Below are 15,886 nucleotides of genomic sequence, written 5' to 3' on the forward strand. Positions count from 1 at the left end.
TAGTTAGAAATTCTTCTGAGACTTACCTTGAAGAACTATGGAGACAGGGACCTCTGCGTATACACCAGACACTGAATCAGTTGCTCTTATGGTGAGTTCAAATAGAGCTTGTTCTTCGTAGTCCAACTCATCAACCACTGATATTACACCTGTTGAAAATATTATATTAACTAAAAAATTCCTTATTTGTTTAATTTTTAAGCTCTTATAGGCGGATGTACTGAGAAAATAAAAGATAAACTGATTATTTTAAGATTAAGTTTTGTATGTAAAGGAGTATATTTACAAATAATTAATACTTCTTATGTATCATTACATTGCAAAAATCTTCCTTTGATCTATTGTCAAATGTATTATTTAGTAAATTACTTTCTACGGCAAAACATTGGGTATGACAGGGTTGTACTCTTTAAAAGTTATTCATGATTTTATGTCGAGAAATCGAGGATTTAGCTTACCTGGTGTATATTTCCCGAACAGCTTTACATAAATCGAAAGTTTGGACATATTTTGACAAGTTAATGAAAAAAATAAAATTATTTTTCATTGAGTTAACAAGAAATCAACAAATAGCTTTTCGCCCTTATATAATCAACAAGCACGGAGGGCTAGTACGTGTTGACATTACGCGTGCTAAATAGTAGCTATTTTAAAATTTCAATAAACGCTCGAAGCACGCCTAATGTCGACAACGTACTAGTCCGCCGTGTGCTTTAGATGTTGTGTGCGGGAAAAAAGTTTTTTCCTTTTTTTTCAATAGTAAATTGTCAAAATAGGCTCAAACTTTCTATTTATGTGCAGCTTTTAAAGAAATATGTACCATGTAAAAAGTTACGAGGACTAAAAGTTAGGCTAAATCTTCGAATTCTCGACTTAAAATTTTTAATAACTTTTAAACCATACGATTACCATTACGATGATAAAATTGGTACCCCTTTTTGAAATGGGGGACCTACATATACGTATTCAGCAAAAAAATTTACATAAGATAGAATAGTTTTCAACTATCCACCCTTCCATGCATACCGAAAGGTATCCAGCTGTCGGACTATTATTGCTGTATTAACTTTATATATTTGGTCTAAAAACAGTCTTCTTTATAGTTATATAATCAGTTTATTATAAGCCCTATAATCAGTTCAACTTTTTGTGCAAATTTAAAAAAGCTTATGAGAGGTGTAACATAAATAAAAAGTCGAATATGAATATTCTGCATGATACCACAATTCAAAACAAAGGCATGCATCTTCTTCTCGTAGCACTACAACCCAGGGTGGCTTTTGGCTGACTACACAACTTGCTTTCATCTTGAACGGTCGTCCATAATAGTTGGGTCAGTGGGTAGCCCAATTGTTCTTAGATCTGACCATATATTGTCTCTCCATCGCATTCGTGGACGTCCTATCATTCAGTACTAGCTGCTATTAATATCGTGATAAGGCCCAAAGATTCTTCTGAGAATTTTCCTCTCAAAACATCTACGTTTTCTTTCAGTTTCTTTGGTCAGGGTCCACGTCTCACACCCATACATGAGCATCGGTCTAATCACCGTTTTATATATTCTAATTTTTGATGTTCGTGTTAGGCTTTTAGATTTAATAGTATTGTGGAGGCTGTATATATATATATATATATATATATATATATATATATATATATATATATATATATATATATATATATATATATATATATCTGTTTGCTGCCTGAATTCTTCCTTTAATATCTTCCGCGATATCGTTATCTGCAGTGATTGTTGCTCCGAGATATTTAAAACTCTCCACTCTTTCAAAGTTATATGGGTCTATTGTAACATTTTGCTCTATTCTATCTCGTACCTTTTGTCTGTTGATGCACATGTATTTGGTTTTCTCTTCGTTTACCCTTAGACCAGTTTTCTTTGCCTCTACCTCCAATTTATTGAAAGTCTTCTTCACAAATCTCCTTCAAAGGCATGCATGCTTACAAATAATGGATAACATCAAATTACATGAGGAAGGGCAATTTACAGGGTGAGTCAACGTCACAATAAAATAACAATTTTTTCTTAGTTAATATTCTTTGGGATCATACGTTTTAGAGAAACTTAGCATAATTAATATCTACATGTCAAATTATTCTAAAATATTTAGAGACTCCTACCACTCCTAAAAAGTTGACTGAAACTATTTTATTGAAACTATACTATGTTATTAAAACTATACTATGTTATTGAAACTTTAATATTTTGTGGTAGAACTAAAATCCCTGATCTTGTTGACTTTAGAATTTATAAGGGAATTCTCAAAAATTGCGTGTTGGCAAACTTCTGTCTTGAATTGTCCTCTGATCATTCTCCAATTCTAATTACAATCAGCACTGACATAATACAAAAATAATCAGCGCAATGCTTAGGCAGTAAATACACTAATTCGAATGATTTTCGTAAATATGTGGATACCTTGTTGGATCTCTATATTCCTCTAAAAACCAATGATGAAATAGTGAACACTGTGCAATATTTTACAAGATCGAAAACGATATGGGACACAACTCCAAGCCAAGTCTCTACTAGCACACCTCAAGAGCTGCCTTCGATAATTCAACAAAAAATAGCAGAGAAACGGAAAATCTGGCAAAGAACTCGTGCTCCTGCAGACAAAACTAAATTAAATGAAGGTACATTAGACCTCAAGACCTTACTAAATACTAATAAAAATAATGAAATTCAAAACTATCTTAGGAACTTAACAACTTCAGAAGCTACTGACTGATTTATGGAAAGCTGTAAAAACATTAAAAAGGCCTTAATTTAGCAACCCTCCTATACTTAATCCAGATGGTCAATGGGCAAAAAGTAATGAAGACAAAGCCGGTGTTTTCGCCGAGCACTTAGCAAAAGTCTTTCAATCATATCCCGCTAAAAATAACTTCGACATTGAAGACAAAGTGAAAACAGTTCTGCAAACCCCATATCAACTGAAATTACTCATTTAATTTTACCGTTAACAAAGTTACAAGATCCATACTTATGTTGAGTCCAAAAAAAATCTGCTGGATACGATTTAATTAGTGCTAAAATTTTGAAAGAACTTTCGTACAAGGGACTGAGGTATTTGACACAAATATACAAGCTGTTTTAAGGACAAGATACTTTCCGCTTTTGTGGAAGGTAGCCCAAATTATACTAATCCCTAAGCCAGCAAAACCTGCTGAGCAAACAACATCCTACAGACCTATTAGCCTGCTCCCTGCAAACATAATTCCGTTGTTCCTCTATTTTGTACCTTGCATGTCTTATAGTCTTTTCTAATGCTGTATTGAAGAGGAGACACTCCCTGCCGTAACCCCATATATGTTTCAAAGATCTGTGACAGGTCGCCTTTTGAGTCGCCTAGTATCAAAATCGCCAAAACGCCATTTTTCCAATTTTGAGATATGTACTTCCCTGGATTCGTCTCATTAATACCTAGCGACTGGTGGTAACGTTCAGTATTAAAACAGCCAAAATTTTGCCTAAAAAACATGGCAAAGTTTGCCTTCCGTTTCAAAAAGTCATCTTTGTTTTGGGAGATTTCCGTATCAAAACAACCAATGTTTAAAAGAGCCAAGCGGAAGACTTTCTTTCATTCACGTGACCTGAATATCGTAAACAAGAAACATGGCTGATTCACTTTAATCAGTGCTTGGTTATTTACAAATTTTTAGCATTTAATAGCACATTAATCGAAATTTAAGAACTTTTAAGTTAATATAAAAAATGGATATTTCACCCGTGCCAGTAACACCAACTAAATGCCGAAAAAGCTGAAAAATGGAAATTTAATGTTAAGAAACGTCTCAGGTAAGTGTACCATTTATAACAGTTGGGCTTAAACCTCTATTCAAATTTAAAAAATCTCTTGTTTTTGACCCACCAGATTTTCAGGAGATCTGAAAATCTTTCTATTTCAGATACATCGGAAAATTACCAAAACAATCGCAGTGCCAGCACAAATCAACAGCTTTTGAGTGCAGAAAATTGAAACTAAGTGAACTTTCAGAATTCAACAAACGATTCTACTTCAATTCAACAAAGATTGCACAAGATGCATTTATATTAAATAGTATTGAAATACAGGATGTAAAACGACGTCTTGATTTAAGCAGCAAGAATTGCAAGAAGGGATGTCCAAGAGATCAGCGAAAACAACGAAGTGTAAATATAGTTTATTCGTCTTCCGGGTTTGGACCGTGTCATTTGTGAGTGACCCAAAAGTGGGTTCTTCATTTGAGATGAACCCACTTTTGGGTCACTCACAAATGACACGGTCCAAACCCGGAAGACGAATAAACTATAATTCTGACTCTGGCCGTGGAAGCCTACGATTTCATTTGAAGTGTAAATATCTTATTAATTTAAGTGATAATACGGTTGTAAAGGTCTACCTAAAGGCTTTTCTGAATATATTTCATATCACACGACAAAGAGTTGTCAAGAGAGGCTTTTTCCGGGAGGTGTTTAACAAACATTTCAATTTAGGCTTTCGTACACCACGTACAGATATGTGTTCCACATGTTTATCACTGAAGGAAAAAATTAAACGATCTGAAGGAGGTGAGAAAGCTAATTTAATATGTCCAAAATCCAAGGTTGGAATACTACAAAGCAACTTTACAGAACATGGATCTACCAAGCGTACCTAACCAAGAAGGCTCATTCTGTGGTCCAAAAAGTGAAGGAAAGAAAATAGCACTTATCTGTGTAATTTCATTAAAGTTTTATTAAAATAAAATTAATTTTGACAAGAATGACTTTTGACTTAACTAGACTCATTTCAAATGTCTTGGAGGCAGCGAAATTTGTATCAAAGTAACCAAAGTTACAGTATTAGTATCACAATCGCCAATGTTCATTTTTCTTTTTGAATTTTCTCAGTAGATACTTGACCGACTATAAAAATGTGTGTGAAACAAAATCCTCATTACATATTTACAACAAATTATAATAATTAGGCAAATCGTAACAGAAATAAAGCTACCACAGAATTTCGCGGTTCCTGTAAAATTGGTCAAGGTGGAGATTGGCAACTTAGATAGGCGACTCATTTGCGCTCTGAAAATCACTTTACTCCTAGTTGTTTTTACAACTCTTATTAATCTATGGGGAATATTCAGTTTATTCATGGGTTTATATCATTTTTTTATAAAAAAAATTATTACTTCACTACTAAGAGATTTTTACTTTCTCTTCGTCTGAGTGTATTAATTAAATAAGTACAAATGCATATTGTTCTATAGTTAAAAAACACCTTAAACATACAAAATGTTTTCTAAATCGCTTATGGGATAACTTATATACGTTGACTCGCCTTTTATGAAGAAATGAGGAACAAAAAATGCATTTAACTGATGTCAAAACAAAAATAAAACAACCATTGGTAAGCACAATTAAAAAAGCATTGAATATATAATTGAAGTAGACAAATATTTACAGAAAATTGCAACTAAACTGTTACATAACATTAAATTGTTAAATTTATTTTATTCTCGTTAAAGCAAATACAAATATTTAATATGTACTTCAACCACATATTCCACCATTACTGCAAACCACAAAACATCAATATACTCACAGGGACCTGTGTTAGTATCTGGGGCTGTGAAAAAGAAATTAATATAATTAATAAGTGAGAGGGGTAAGTCTAAATCTAAATAAATATTTTAGTACATGTTATTGTCTAATTTGAAATAATTTTACCGTCACCAAATTACGAGTTTCAGTTTTTTTTGGCGTCTTACTTAATGCATGACCATGTATTTTTTTAATGACAACTAATTATATCAAAGACTTTCCGTAAATCTACAAAACACATTGATGCTGCTCTATTATATTCAATAGATTTTTCTTATAGTTATCGCATAATAAATACAGCAGTATGTGCTAGTGTTGTGAAAGTTCCTCTTTTGCAGTGGTCATGTACTTCATGTGTTACTCATGATCTAAGACTTAAATATGCTTCTCGTTTTTCTTTGCATTTGCGTTTCTCTTCTGAATTGCTATCTGAATTATGGTTTTTCATTGGATTTGTCTTATCTTTGTACTGCAATATTAATAGCGTTTTCTAAATTGACCCATTATTCATCTATAGTGTCGGTACTTGATTCTGCGGAATATTTTCGTATTTTTTCTTCTAATCTTTTCAGGTACAGTGTTTTTGTTGACTCTGTCTATAAAGATACTACGTTATATTTTTCGCCCGTTTGCGCAGTTTTGTTCATTTTTGCTATTAATGTCTTCATTATGTTTTACCTAACAGTAACTTGAGAATACTTAAGTTTGACGAGTTGTAACCCTTTTTCTTCCTCTTATGGTCATTTCAAGCACATCTGTATGAGACACCGCGTACACACTTGAGCATTCGTTGGTCCTGTTTTGTTCAGATGAGTACGGAACAAGCCGAATGAATCTGCACGCTCAGCCCGAGCCGAGAGTTGTCGCTACTTCAACATGAGGTCGTGAGCTCGTTTTCATTTCGTGCTCGTGCTCGGTGAGTAGGTGGAAAAACTAGATACACACCAAATGGCCGAACAGCCGTCCCCCTCTCGTATGCGAGTTACCAATATGTGTACAATTTAAATATATTTATGGTGTAACAAAAAAACAAAAAGTGGAAATGTTTTAAGATAAATTGTCTTTTACTTATCGACGATTTCAGTAGAGTTGAAGAGTTTTGGAATTCAAAAGATTAACTATACTTAAATGACTTGAAAAAAGAAGATGCATGTGAGCAAGTTCCGTCATAATGAGAATAAATAAAGAGGATTGCCGCAAGAAAGTGGTTCGGACACAGTTCAGGAATTAATCCTCCAATCGATTCTTTCAAAATTATAAATAGATACTGCAAACTGGAATATGAATCACCAGTAGCTAGAAATCTGAGGGACAGAGCTAGGGTTCTTTTCTAGGAATATGGCTTTTCTGAAAACAGGTCCTTTTTCCTTATTTTAGTTCCGATACTTTTCAAGGAGATACTTAGGAGAAAGTCAAAATCCACTCGTGACATTTGAGTAACTTTCTGAAGTTTTCTTCTGTTTAGTGACCGATAGTTACTAACATTTTGGCATTCCTTTCCCTGTATAGTTTCCTCTGCCGCTTTTCTGTCATTTCTTTTTTATCCTTTCCTGTATGTAAGAACAAGCCCGAGCCACTTTTATAAAAAATGAGGAACGTATTTTGCAGCCACGATCTTAACATTGACCTTCGCGTTCGAATGACATATTGCTATATTTTTCCAGTGCTATTGTATGGAGTGGAAGCATGGACGCTAAGAGAGGCGATGCTTAAACGTTTGGAAGTCTTTGAGATGTGGTTATATAGATGACTACTACGAATCAGCTGGGTCGACAGAGTTAGAAATGAGGAGGACCTTAGACGTTTGAACCAAACAACACAACTGGTCAATATAATAAAGAGACGCAAGCTGGAATGTTTTGGTCACATTATGAGACACTCTAAAAATATGGAAAAGATCATTTTCTCAGGGAAAGATCCAAGGTAAACGTGGTCCTAGTAGAAGAAGAATATCTTGGCTGAAAAATGTAAGATGTACGGAAATAAAATGGTATAGAAAATCGACTACATCATTATTTAGAGCTGCTGTCAATAAAGTCACAATAACGAATATGGTAGCCAACATGATATCCAACGATCAATAACGGTCATGGAACTAGAAGAAGTATATAAATGTAGAAAAAACTGACCACTATAAGGTTTTGTTCAAGTAATGAACTTCGGCTGATTTCGAATGAAAATAACAAAGCTACAGGAGATGAGGTCGGCCCTGTGCACTAGGAAGCTTGAGGACCATCGCCGTTATCATATTGGTGTTCAGCGACCTCTAAATCTGCGGAGTAACTTAGTTTATTAGTTGCAAATTTTTAATTTTTTATGCACATTGGAAATTCTGACATTTTCCAGAATCGAATGCAAAAAGTTTCAAAGCGATTCATCTAGATGCGCGAAATTGGTAGGCTTAGTGCTTCGTTTTCACGCCTATATGCTGAAATGTTAGATAGGTATAGTCATAAAATAAATTAGACTCCTTTGAGAATATTTGCTTTCACTGTCTTTGATTAAATACAAGTCTTTGGCGCCAATTTCACTATCTTTCTCGACGTTCATAATTTTTTTGGACTTAACCTTGTTCAAATGTTGGCGTACATCTTATAATATTATATCCCGGCTATGCTGCATATATTGCAGCCTTTTTCAGTATATCTTGAGTATCTTGCTCTAAGATCACTTCTTCTTCTTCAAGTGCCCTGTCCGTTGCGAACGTTGGCTATCAACATGGCAATTCTGATCTTGTTTGCGGCGCTTCTGAATAGTTCGACCGATGTGAGCCCGAACCACTTCCGCAGACTTTGGAGCCACGAGTGTCTTCTAATGCCTGGCCCTCGCTTACTGTCTACTTTTCCCTGGACAATCAATTGCAGTAGACGGTACTTATCGTGTCTCAATATGTGGCCTAGATATTCAAGCTTTCTTTGTTTGATTGTGTTCACGATTTCTTTCTCCTTTCCTATTCTTTGGAGTACCTCTATGTTGGTGACATGTTCGGTCCAGGATATACGAAAAATGCGTCGGTACACCCACATTTCGAATGCTTCTAGTTTTCTCGTGAGCGTCTCTGTCAGCGTCCAGGCCTCCATACCATATAGTAAGATCGGAAAAATGTAGCATTTAACTAGACGTAGTTTTAGGGAAAGAGACAAATCCTTGCTTATGAGGAGCTTTTTCATATTGTTAAATGCTGCTCTAGCTCGTTCTATTCTCGCCTTAATTCCTGTAGCCTGTTGCCATTTTGCATTTACGTTGGTGCCAAGGTACACATAAGATTCTACATGGTCGATTAGTATGTTACTTATCTGTAATTGTCGAGCAGGTTGTTGCTTTTTGCTTATCAGCATCCACTTTGTCTTCTTGAAGTTGAGGCTCAGGCCGTATTCCTCACTAAATGAATAAACTCTTTCCATTACCTGTTGTAATTCGTCTATGGTACTGACAAGGATCACCGTGTCGTCGGCATATCTTATATTGTTCGTTAACTCGCCGTTTATTTTTATGCCCTCATTTGCATTTTCCATACATTTGTTAAATATTTCCTCGGAATAAATATTGAATAGGAGTGGGGATAAGATACACCCCTGACGGACACCTCTTTTGATCTGCACCCTTCCAGTGAGTTCGTTGCCAATTTGTGCTGCTGTTTGACCCCAGTTTAGGTTTGCCACAATTCGAATGTCCTTGTTGTCAATACCCGTCTTTCGTAGAATATCCATCAATTATTCATGATTGACATTGTCAAATGCTTTTCTAAAATCCACAAAGCACAAATCAACGTCTATACACCGCTGTATAAGCACCTGGAGAGCGAAAACTGCTTCTCTAGTTCCAAGTGCTTTCCGAAAACCAAACTGCGATATATCGAAATTTGACTCACATTTATCAAATATTCTTCTATGAATGATCTTAGTGAACGCTTTAGTGACATGATTGATCAAGCTTATAAGCCGGTAGTCATTACAGATCTGGGCATTTGGTTTCTTTGGGATTGTAATAAATGTTGACTGTAGCCAGTTCTCCGGGATTTTACCGCTATTATATATGTTGTTAAAAAGTACAACTAGATTATCAACTGTTTGTCTGATTTACATAGGATCTTTAATATTTCGCAGGGTACATTGTCTGGACCTGTTGACTTGTTGTTTTTTAGTGCTGCAATGGCATCTTCTATCTCCGATTTAAGGATTGAAGGACCTGTTTCTCCTTCTCCATATAGGTGATCATCAGTCCTGTCAGATGCAAATAATTTTTCTATTTATGATTTCCATGTTTCTAAGATCGTTGATGGCTCTGAGATAAGATTTATATCGCTATTTTTTATGCTGTTGGGTTGTTATTGAATTTCCTCTTGTTTGTCATTGATTTTATTTTTTTGTGCATATTGTAACTGTCGTATTTCCGTTCGTATTGTTCTATTTCCCTGCATTCGTTGGAAAACCATTTTTCTTTGGCTTCTCGAATTTTCGTTCTTATGATTTTGTGGATCTGCTGGTATTTTTCTGCATTTTTATTCTTGAATTTACGTCTTTCATCCATCATATCCATTATCTCATCAGACATCCATTCTTTCTTCTTCTGTCTGTCACGATTTAATAGAGTCGCGCATGTTGTTTGGATTGCTTCCCTCGATTTATCCCATCTCTCTATTATGTCCGACGTGTTCTCGTTAATGTCGTTTAATGTCTAAGATTACTGGTAAAACCAAATTGTGGTCATCACACTTGTTCTTCGTAGTTTTTGTAACCATTAACGTATGAGTTTTAAAATAACTTCAAAAAATGATTCATAAGTCTTATTCTTCTATACGGTAGTAGTATTTAGTTCCCTGGTTTTAGGAACCAATATAAATTTTTATCTCAGATATTCTTTAGGTAGTTTTCAACTGTTTTGTAGCTAATCGAAAATGAAGTTCATTCTTTCTTGATATTTCTAACAAACATTGATGATCTTCGACTGAAAATTAACTGAGTGAAAATTATTTAATTTTTCCAACTGGTTTTTTCAATTTGTTTCTTATTTCTTCGATCTACTTGTGTATTTCAGATGTGTCATGTTTTGTCTGTGATACTTTAATATCTACATCTCTTGTTCTTTTTTCTTTTCGCTTTCTCCATTTATTTTTGTCCATATATTTTTCTCTGTCCTTTACCATTTTTTTCACCAATCTAAAGATCTTTCGATCGTCCAGGGTTTCTTGGTGTTTACACCTTCCGTTTCGATCTACTCGACTATATATCTTGTGCGGTATGTCTTAAGTTCCTTTTACTATACAGTGTGTAAAAGCCAAATGGAATAAATTCATTATTTAGGTTACTGTACATATTTATAAAAAATCCCGAAACACGTCAAATTTAAATTATAACTTGACATTCTTTAACGTGAAAATGCAACCCCTACCTTCAGCCCCCTTAGAATGACAGGTACAGCCCCCCAAATTTTAAAATAGGAAGTATAGGCTTGTGATATATCGTTTGAAAGGTCTTTTCATTCTCCATTCAAAAATGTTGTCGCTTTCAAGTTTATTAAGATTAATTAAGATAAAATAAATTAAAATCATGTGGTTACCGAAATTCGCTACAATACAATCAAAAACTAAAATGTAATGCAAAACGTAATAAAATGTAGAACACGAAAAAGAACTATGAATGTTAATGAAGTAGATGTTCAAAATGTTCACCGCGAACGTCTTGCCAACATCCTAATCTCAAATAAAACTGTCTTCTAACATTATTTAACATAACAGGCGTGATCGACCTAATCGCAAGCGTTATTCGTTCTTTTAAGTCATTTAAATCAGAAGGTTTAGTTTTGTACACATGGCTCTTCACATATCCCCATAAAAAGAAATCTAATAATGTAAGATCAGGTGATCGCGCTGGCCATTCAATCGATCCTCGCCTCCCTATCCACCGATTGGGAAATATTGTATTGAGGTACTGCCGGACATTAAGTTGGCAATATGATGGTGCTCCATCCTGCTGAAACCATATCGTATTCGCTGGAACTTGAGAGTTTCCTGGATCAGGATATAAATTTGCCAACGTTGGAATGACATCATTTTGAAGTAGTGCCAAATAATTGTTGCCATTCAAGTTGGCCTCAATGAAAAAGGGACCAATGATATTGTTTCCTACAATCCCTGCCCAAACATTAACCTTTTGAGGGTATTGAGTGTGTTCTTCTCTCATCCAGTGAGGATTTTCCGTGACCCAGTGGTGGCAATTTTGCCGATTAGCATGACCGTTAAGTGAAAAAGTACACTCATCAGAAAACATAACGTCTTCTAATTGGATAATATTGTTTTATCCAACATGTCCATCATTTGCTCAAAAAAAAAGTTCTCTTATCAAAATCGTCTTCCATGAGCTCCTGAGTAGGTATCATCTTATAAGGATGCAATTTATTTTCTTTTAATATGTTTACTATCGATGTATGGCTAGCATTGAATGTAGTGGATGCCTGTCTACTCGATGTATGTGGATTTTCCTGAAACTCAAGCAACACATCTAATTTGAGTTCATCACTCAGTGCATTGGCAGCTGCTTTTTTTATCTGCCTTACATGACCAAACTCGCGAAACTGCTTCTCTATTTTACTTATTGTTCCTTGGGATATAGGCGGTAGATTAGGAAATTTCTCATGAAATAGACGAGTTACTTCCTGTTATGTTCGGGCGTTATCTCCGTAACCAATCATTTGTAAAACTGTTATTTTATGCATTTCCGTTAATCTAACCATTTTTCAGAATTGAATTGAACGAACTTTTTACTTAAATTAAAATACTGACAACTTAAATAAAACAATTTATTAATGCGTGTTAAAATAACGTTGCCACGGAAATTCTTTAAAGTTTTTTAATGGTTACCATCTAAAAACCACATTTCTATGGTTTTTGTTCACTTTCTCGTTATCAAGACCTAAACGGGAAATAAGTTTTGAGTATATTTTAGCGAATTTCGGTAACCACATGATTTTAATTTATTTTATCTTAATTAATCTTAATAAACTTGAAAGCACATGAAACATTTTTCAATGGAGAATGAAAAGACCTTTCAAACGGTATATCAGAAGCATATACTTCCTATTTTAAAAATTGGGTGTTGTACCTGTCATTCTAAGGGGGTTGAAGGTAGGGGTTGCATTTTCACGTTAAAGAATGTCAAGTTATAATTTAAATTTGACGTGTTTCGGGATTTTATATAAATATGTACAGTAACCTAAATAATGAATTTATTCCATTTGGCTTTTACACACTGTATGCGGAATTCGTCGAGCAGAACAAACCCTGGATACATTTTGACTATTTGTGCATTTTGCTTCGATAAATACAATTTGTAACTTTTCGTTGTCATTTCATGTGATTTTCACAATCAATATACAATTCTTTGTTAAGTTGTAAATGTAAATTGTTTAGGGATATATAGGTTATTTCTCCTTATTGGATTTTGAGACTTATAAGGTGTATTGTGCATAATGATAATCTAGTTACAATCTAAAATGCTATTCTGGTGAAGTTGATCAACTTATTTAAAGTTGAGAAAACTTTTATATACATCGATGTGAGATGATTTTTTTATTGTATAATGGTTTTTGCTTAGCGAATTAGCCACATATTTGTGGTAAGTTAGTTTATCTTGTTTTTTGTATACAATAAATTTACTGACATATTACATTCTAAATATGTATTATTATGTTAACAAACATTTTTCTCTTACATCTAAGTATTATTTTATTGTTTATTCTTTTTTTATTTTAGTTTTTTTTCTATTTTATGTGAGATATTCAGAAGTTTGCTATTATGTAGCTCCAACCTTTACTTTTTTACTAAGCAACATCGTTGTAAATGGAATTTCGTGATCTTCAAATGGATAAAGAAACTATTACACGGTGTAAAAGAAAGAGTGTAAACCCTACTATACAAAACGTCTACATAAAATCCTTGGCTAAATCTAGAGCTTACCTGTGTTAAAATCCAGAGCGAACTGCTCCATCTCGTTGCCCCTGACGATACTGTAAATCAACTTCCGAGATAATGGTGACTCGGCCTCGATCGAGATCGAGAGAGGCGAATGCAGCTCTACATTTTCAGGAATTGACTCCGAGTAAAATTGCTTTTTGAAGACTGGCATAGACCTGTCGATCACCTTGATGTGAACTGTTACGTCTGTTCGGCATGGTGTACTTCCTGAAATAAAAGGAACCGGTGAAAATTTTGCGGTGCATTAGTCAAAAGAAGTATGTTTCAAGTTTAAAAAGTGATTTGCTGTCTTTTGGTGTAAAGGTGGGAATGGGATGCTATGCCGTTCTGGCAAAGTACACTATAATCAACTTCAGCGTTCTCGAAATTTCATTTTTTAGCTTTGTTGAAATTCATGTCCATTAAAAATTTGTACAAAATTTACAGATGGTTTACAACATATAATCCGGTAGCTGGATACCTTTCTGTATGCATGGAAGGGTGAATAGTTGAAAACTATTCTTATCTTATGTAAAAATTTTCCATCGCTGAATACGAATATGTACCTAGGTTCTCTATCTCAAAAAGTGGTACCAATTTTTTATAAATAAATCTTCAAATTTGAATATTTTAATTTACGGTCCTCTACGATAGTTCCATCGTACAGTACGGCTAAAAATACATTAAAAATGTTATACAGGTCACGAAATTGTTTTATTGACCATACAACGGCAATCGCTGTAACATGGTACACGTTTCCACCTCTATATTCATTTCACAGTAGGAACGAATTTTCGTAATTGTCACATTGACATTAAAAATTTCAAACGAAGTTCTGAAAAAATAAACAAATAATTAATAAAATGCCTATTACGTTGTATACCGTCCAAGAAAAAGTGCAACTTGTAACATGGTACTTTCAGGATTCGATACGCAAAGTAATCGATTTTTTTATTGTTGCCTTCGAAAATAGACCCCCACTAAGTGTTACAACAGTTTAAAAATACAATTAAACATTTTCAAACTTCGGGATGTGTAAACAGTTATAAAAAGTGTCATGAAGGTAATGAACCACGTGTTAGACCTGTCGATGAGGAGCGTCAAAACAGGGATATTGATATTTGTGCTTTTGTGGAAGCTAGTGAACCCTGCAATAGTGTACAAATTTCTAGGGCAGTTAACGTGAATGCTCGAACTGTCCAGCGAGTTCTCAAAAGGAATGGATATCACTGTTTTAAGATACAACCAACACAAGAACTGTTTCCGGAAGATAACTTTAGGCGGATGGAGTTTTGTGAATTTATGTTAGATAAGCAGAATGAAAATGTACACTTTTTAAAAAATATTTTATTTTCTGACGAATTTTTATTACATAAAAAATACAATCCATCCGTTGCAAGGTATTATTCTCGGAAAAATAAGCACCTCAGTGTTGCAGTGCGAACGCAGCATCCGCAAAAGTTAAATGTCTGGACTGGGATGTTAGGCGACCATATTGTCGGTCCATTTTTTATCGATGGAGACCTAAACGGGCCTAAATATTTACAACTGTTACAGAATGAGATCAATCCGGCAGTTCGACGCCTTCCCGTTAATTTTCAGGAGATTCATTTCAAACAGGATGGGTGTTCGGCTCACAACTCTAGAGCAACTATTGACTTCCTGATCAAACTTCCTGATCAAACGTTACCTGATCGACTGATAAGTACACGTGGTACAATTAAATGGTCCGCTAAATCCTGTGACTTAGCGCCTAACGATTTCTTTTTTTGGGGTTTTCTCAAAGAAAACATTTATAGGCATCAGTTTGAAAGGGCCACAAACCTAGTCGAATTAAGGGCAAAATTACTTCATTTCTCTACAAGCATTATACCAGTCCTACTTCAAAATATGATGAGAAATCTGTATAACAGATTTGGTTACTGTTTAGCACAAGGGGGTGGAATATTTGAGACCTTAATTCATTAATCTGCTTTCCTAATTTTAATTTTTTGTTAGGTACATTTTACGAAGTTTGTAGGTTCTTAATTAGGTAATATTTTTATGTTTAAGTTTGGAAGAATTTTATTGTTTTTTTTTATTTAAAAGTACAAACGATTCTTATTCTTATTCTGATTTTTTTTCTTCTTTCTTGTCTTATTGTTATAAGCTTTGTCCATAAAATTTGTACAATTTTCAGTGACAATAAAGCATATTACTTATTTACTTACTTATTTATTTGTATTGCTATTAAGGCTAAAGAATATCCAAAAAATTAGTGTTAGAGCATTATAATAAATATACTCTAGAGATGGGATTGCAATTAATATTAATTCCTATGGTCAACAAAACAATGTCGTTAT

At 34.3% G+C, this 15,886-nt stretch overlaps 1 protein-coding gene across 1 annotated transcript in view; it reads right to left on the minus strand.

Moving 5' to 3' along the window:
• LOC140442373 (fat-like cadherin-related tumor suppressor homolog) overlaps positions 1–15,886 on the minus strand; it is a 965,522-nt gene that overhangs the window by 56,448 nt on the left and 893,188 nt on the right. Inside the window, exons 11-13 of the mRNA XM_072533469.1 lie at positions 13,548–13,772; positions 5,595–5,618; positions 27–149 (exon numbers count right to left, since the gene is read on the minus strand). Of these exons, the coding sequence (XP_072389570.1) occupies positions 27–149; positions 5,595–5,618; positions 13,548–13,772 (372 nt within the window). The remainder of the gene's footprint in view (positions 1–26; positions 150–5,594; positions 5,619–13,547; positions 13,773–15,886) is intronic.

This window comes from Diabrotica undecimpunctata, chromosome 1 (genome assembly GCF_040954645.1).
Source record: "Diabrotica undecimpunctata isolate CICGRU chromosome 1, icDiaUnde3, whole genome shotgun sequence".
Lineage (NCBI taxonomy): Eukaryota > Metazoa > Arthropoda > Insecta > Coleoptera > Chrysomelidae > Diabrotica > Diabrotica undecimpunctata.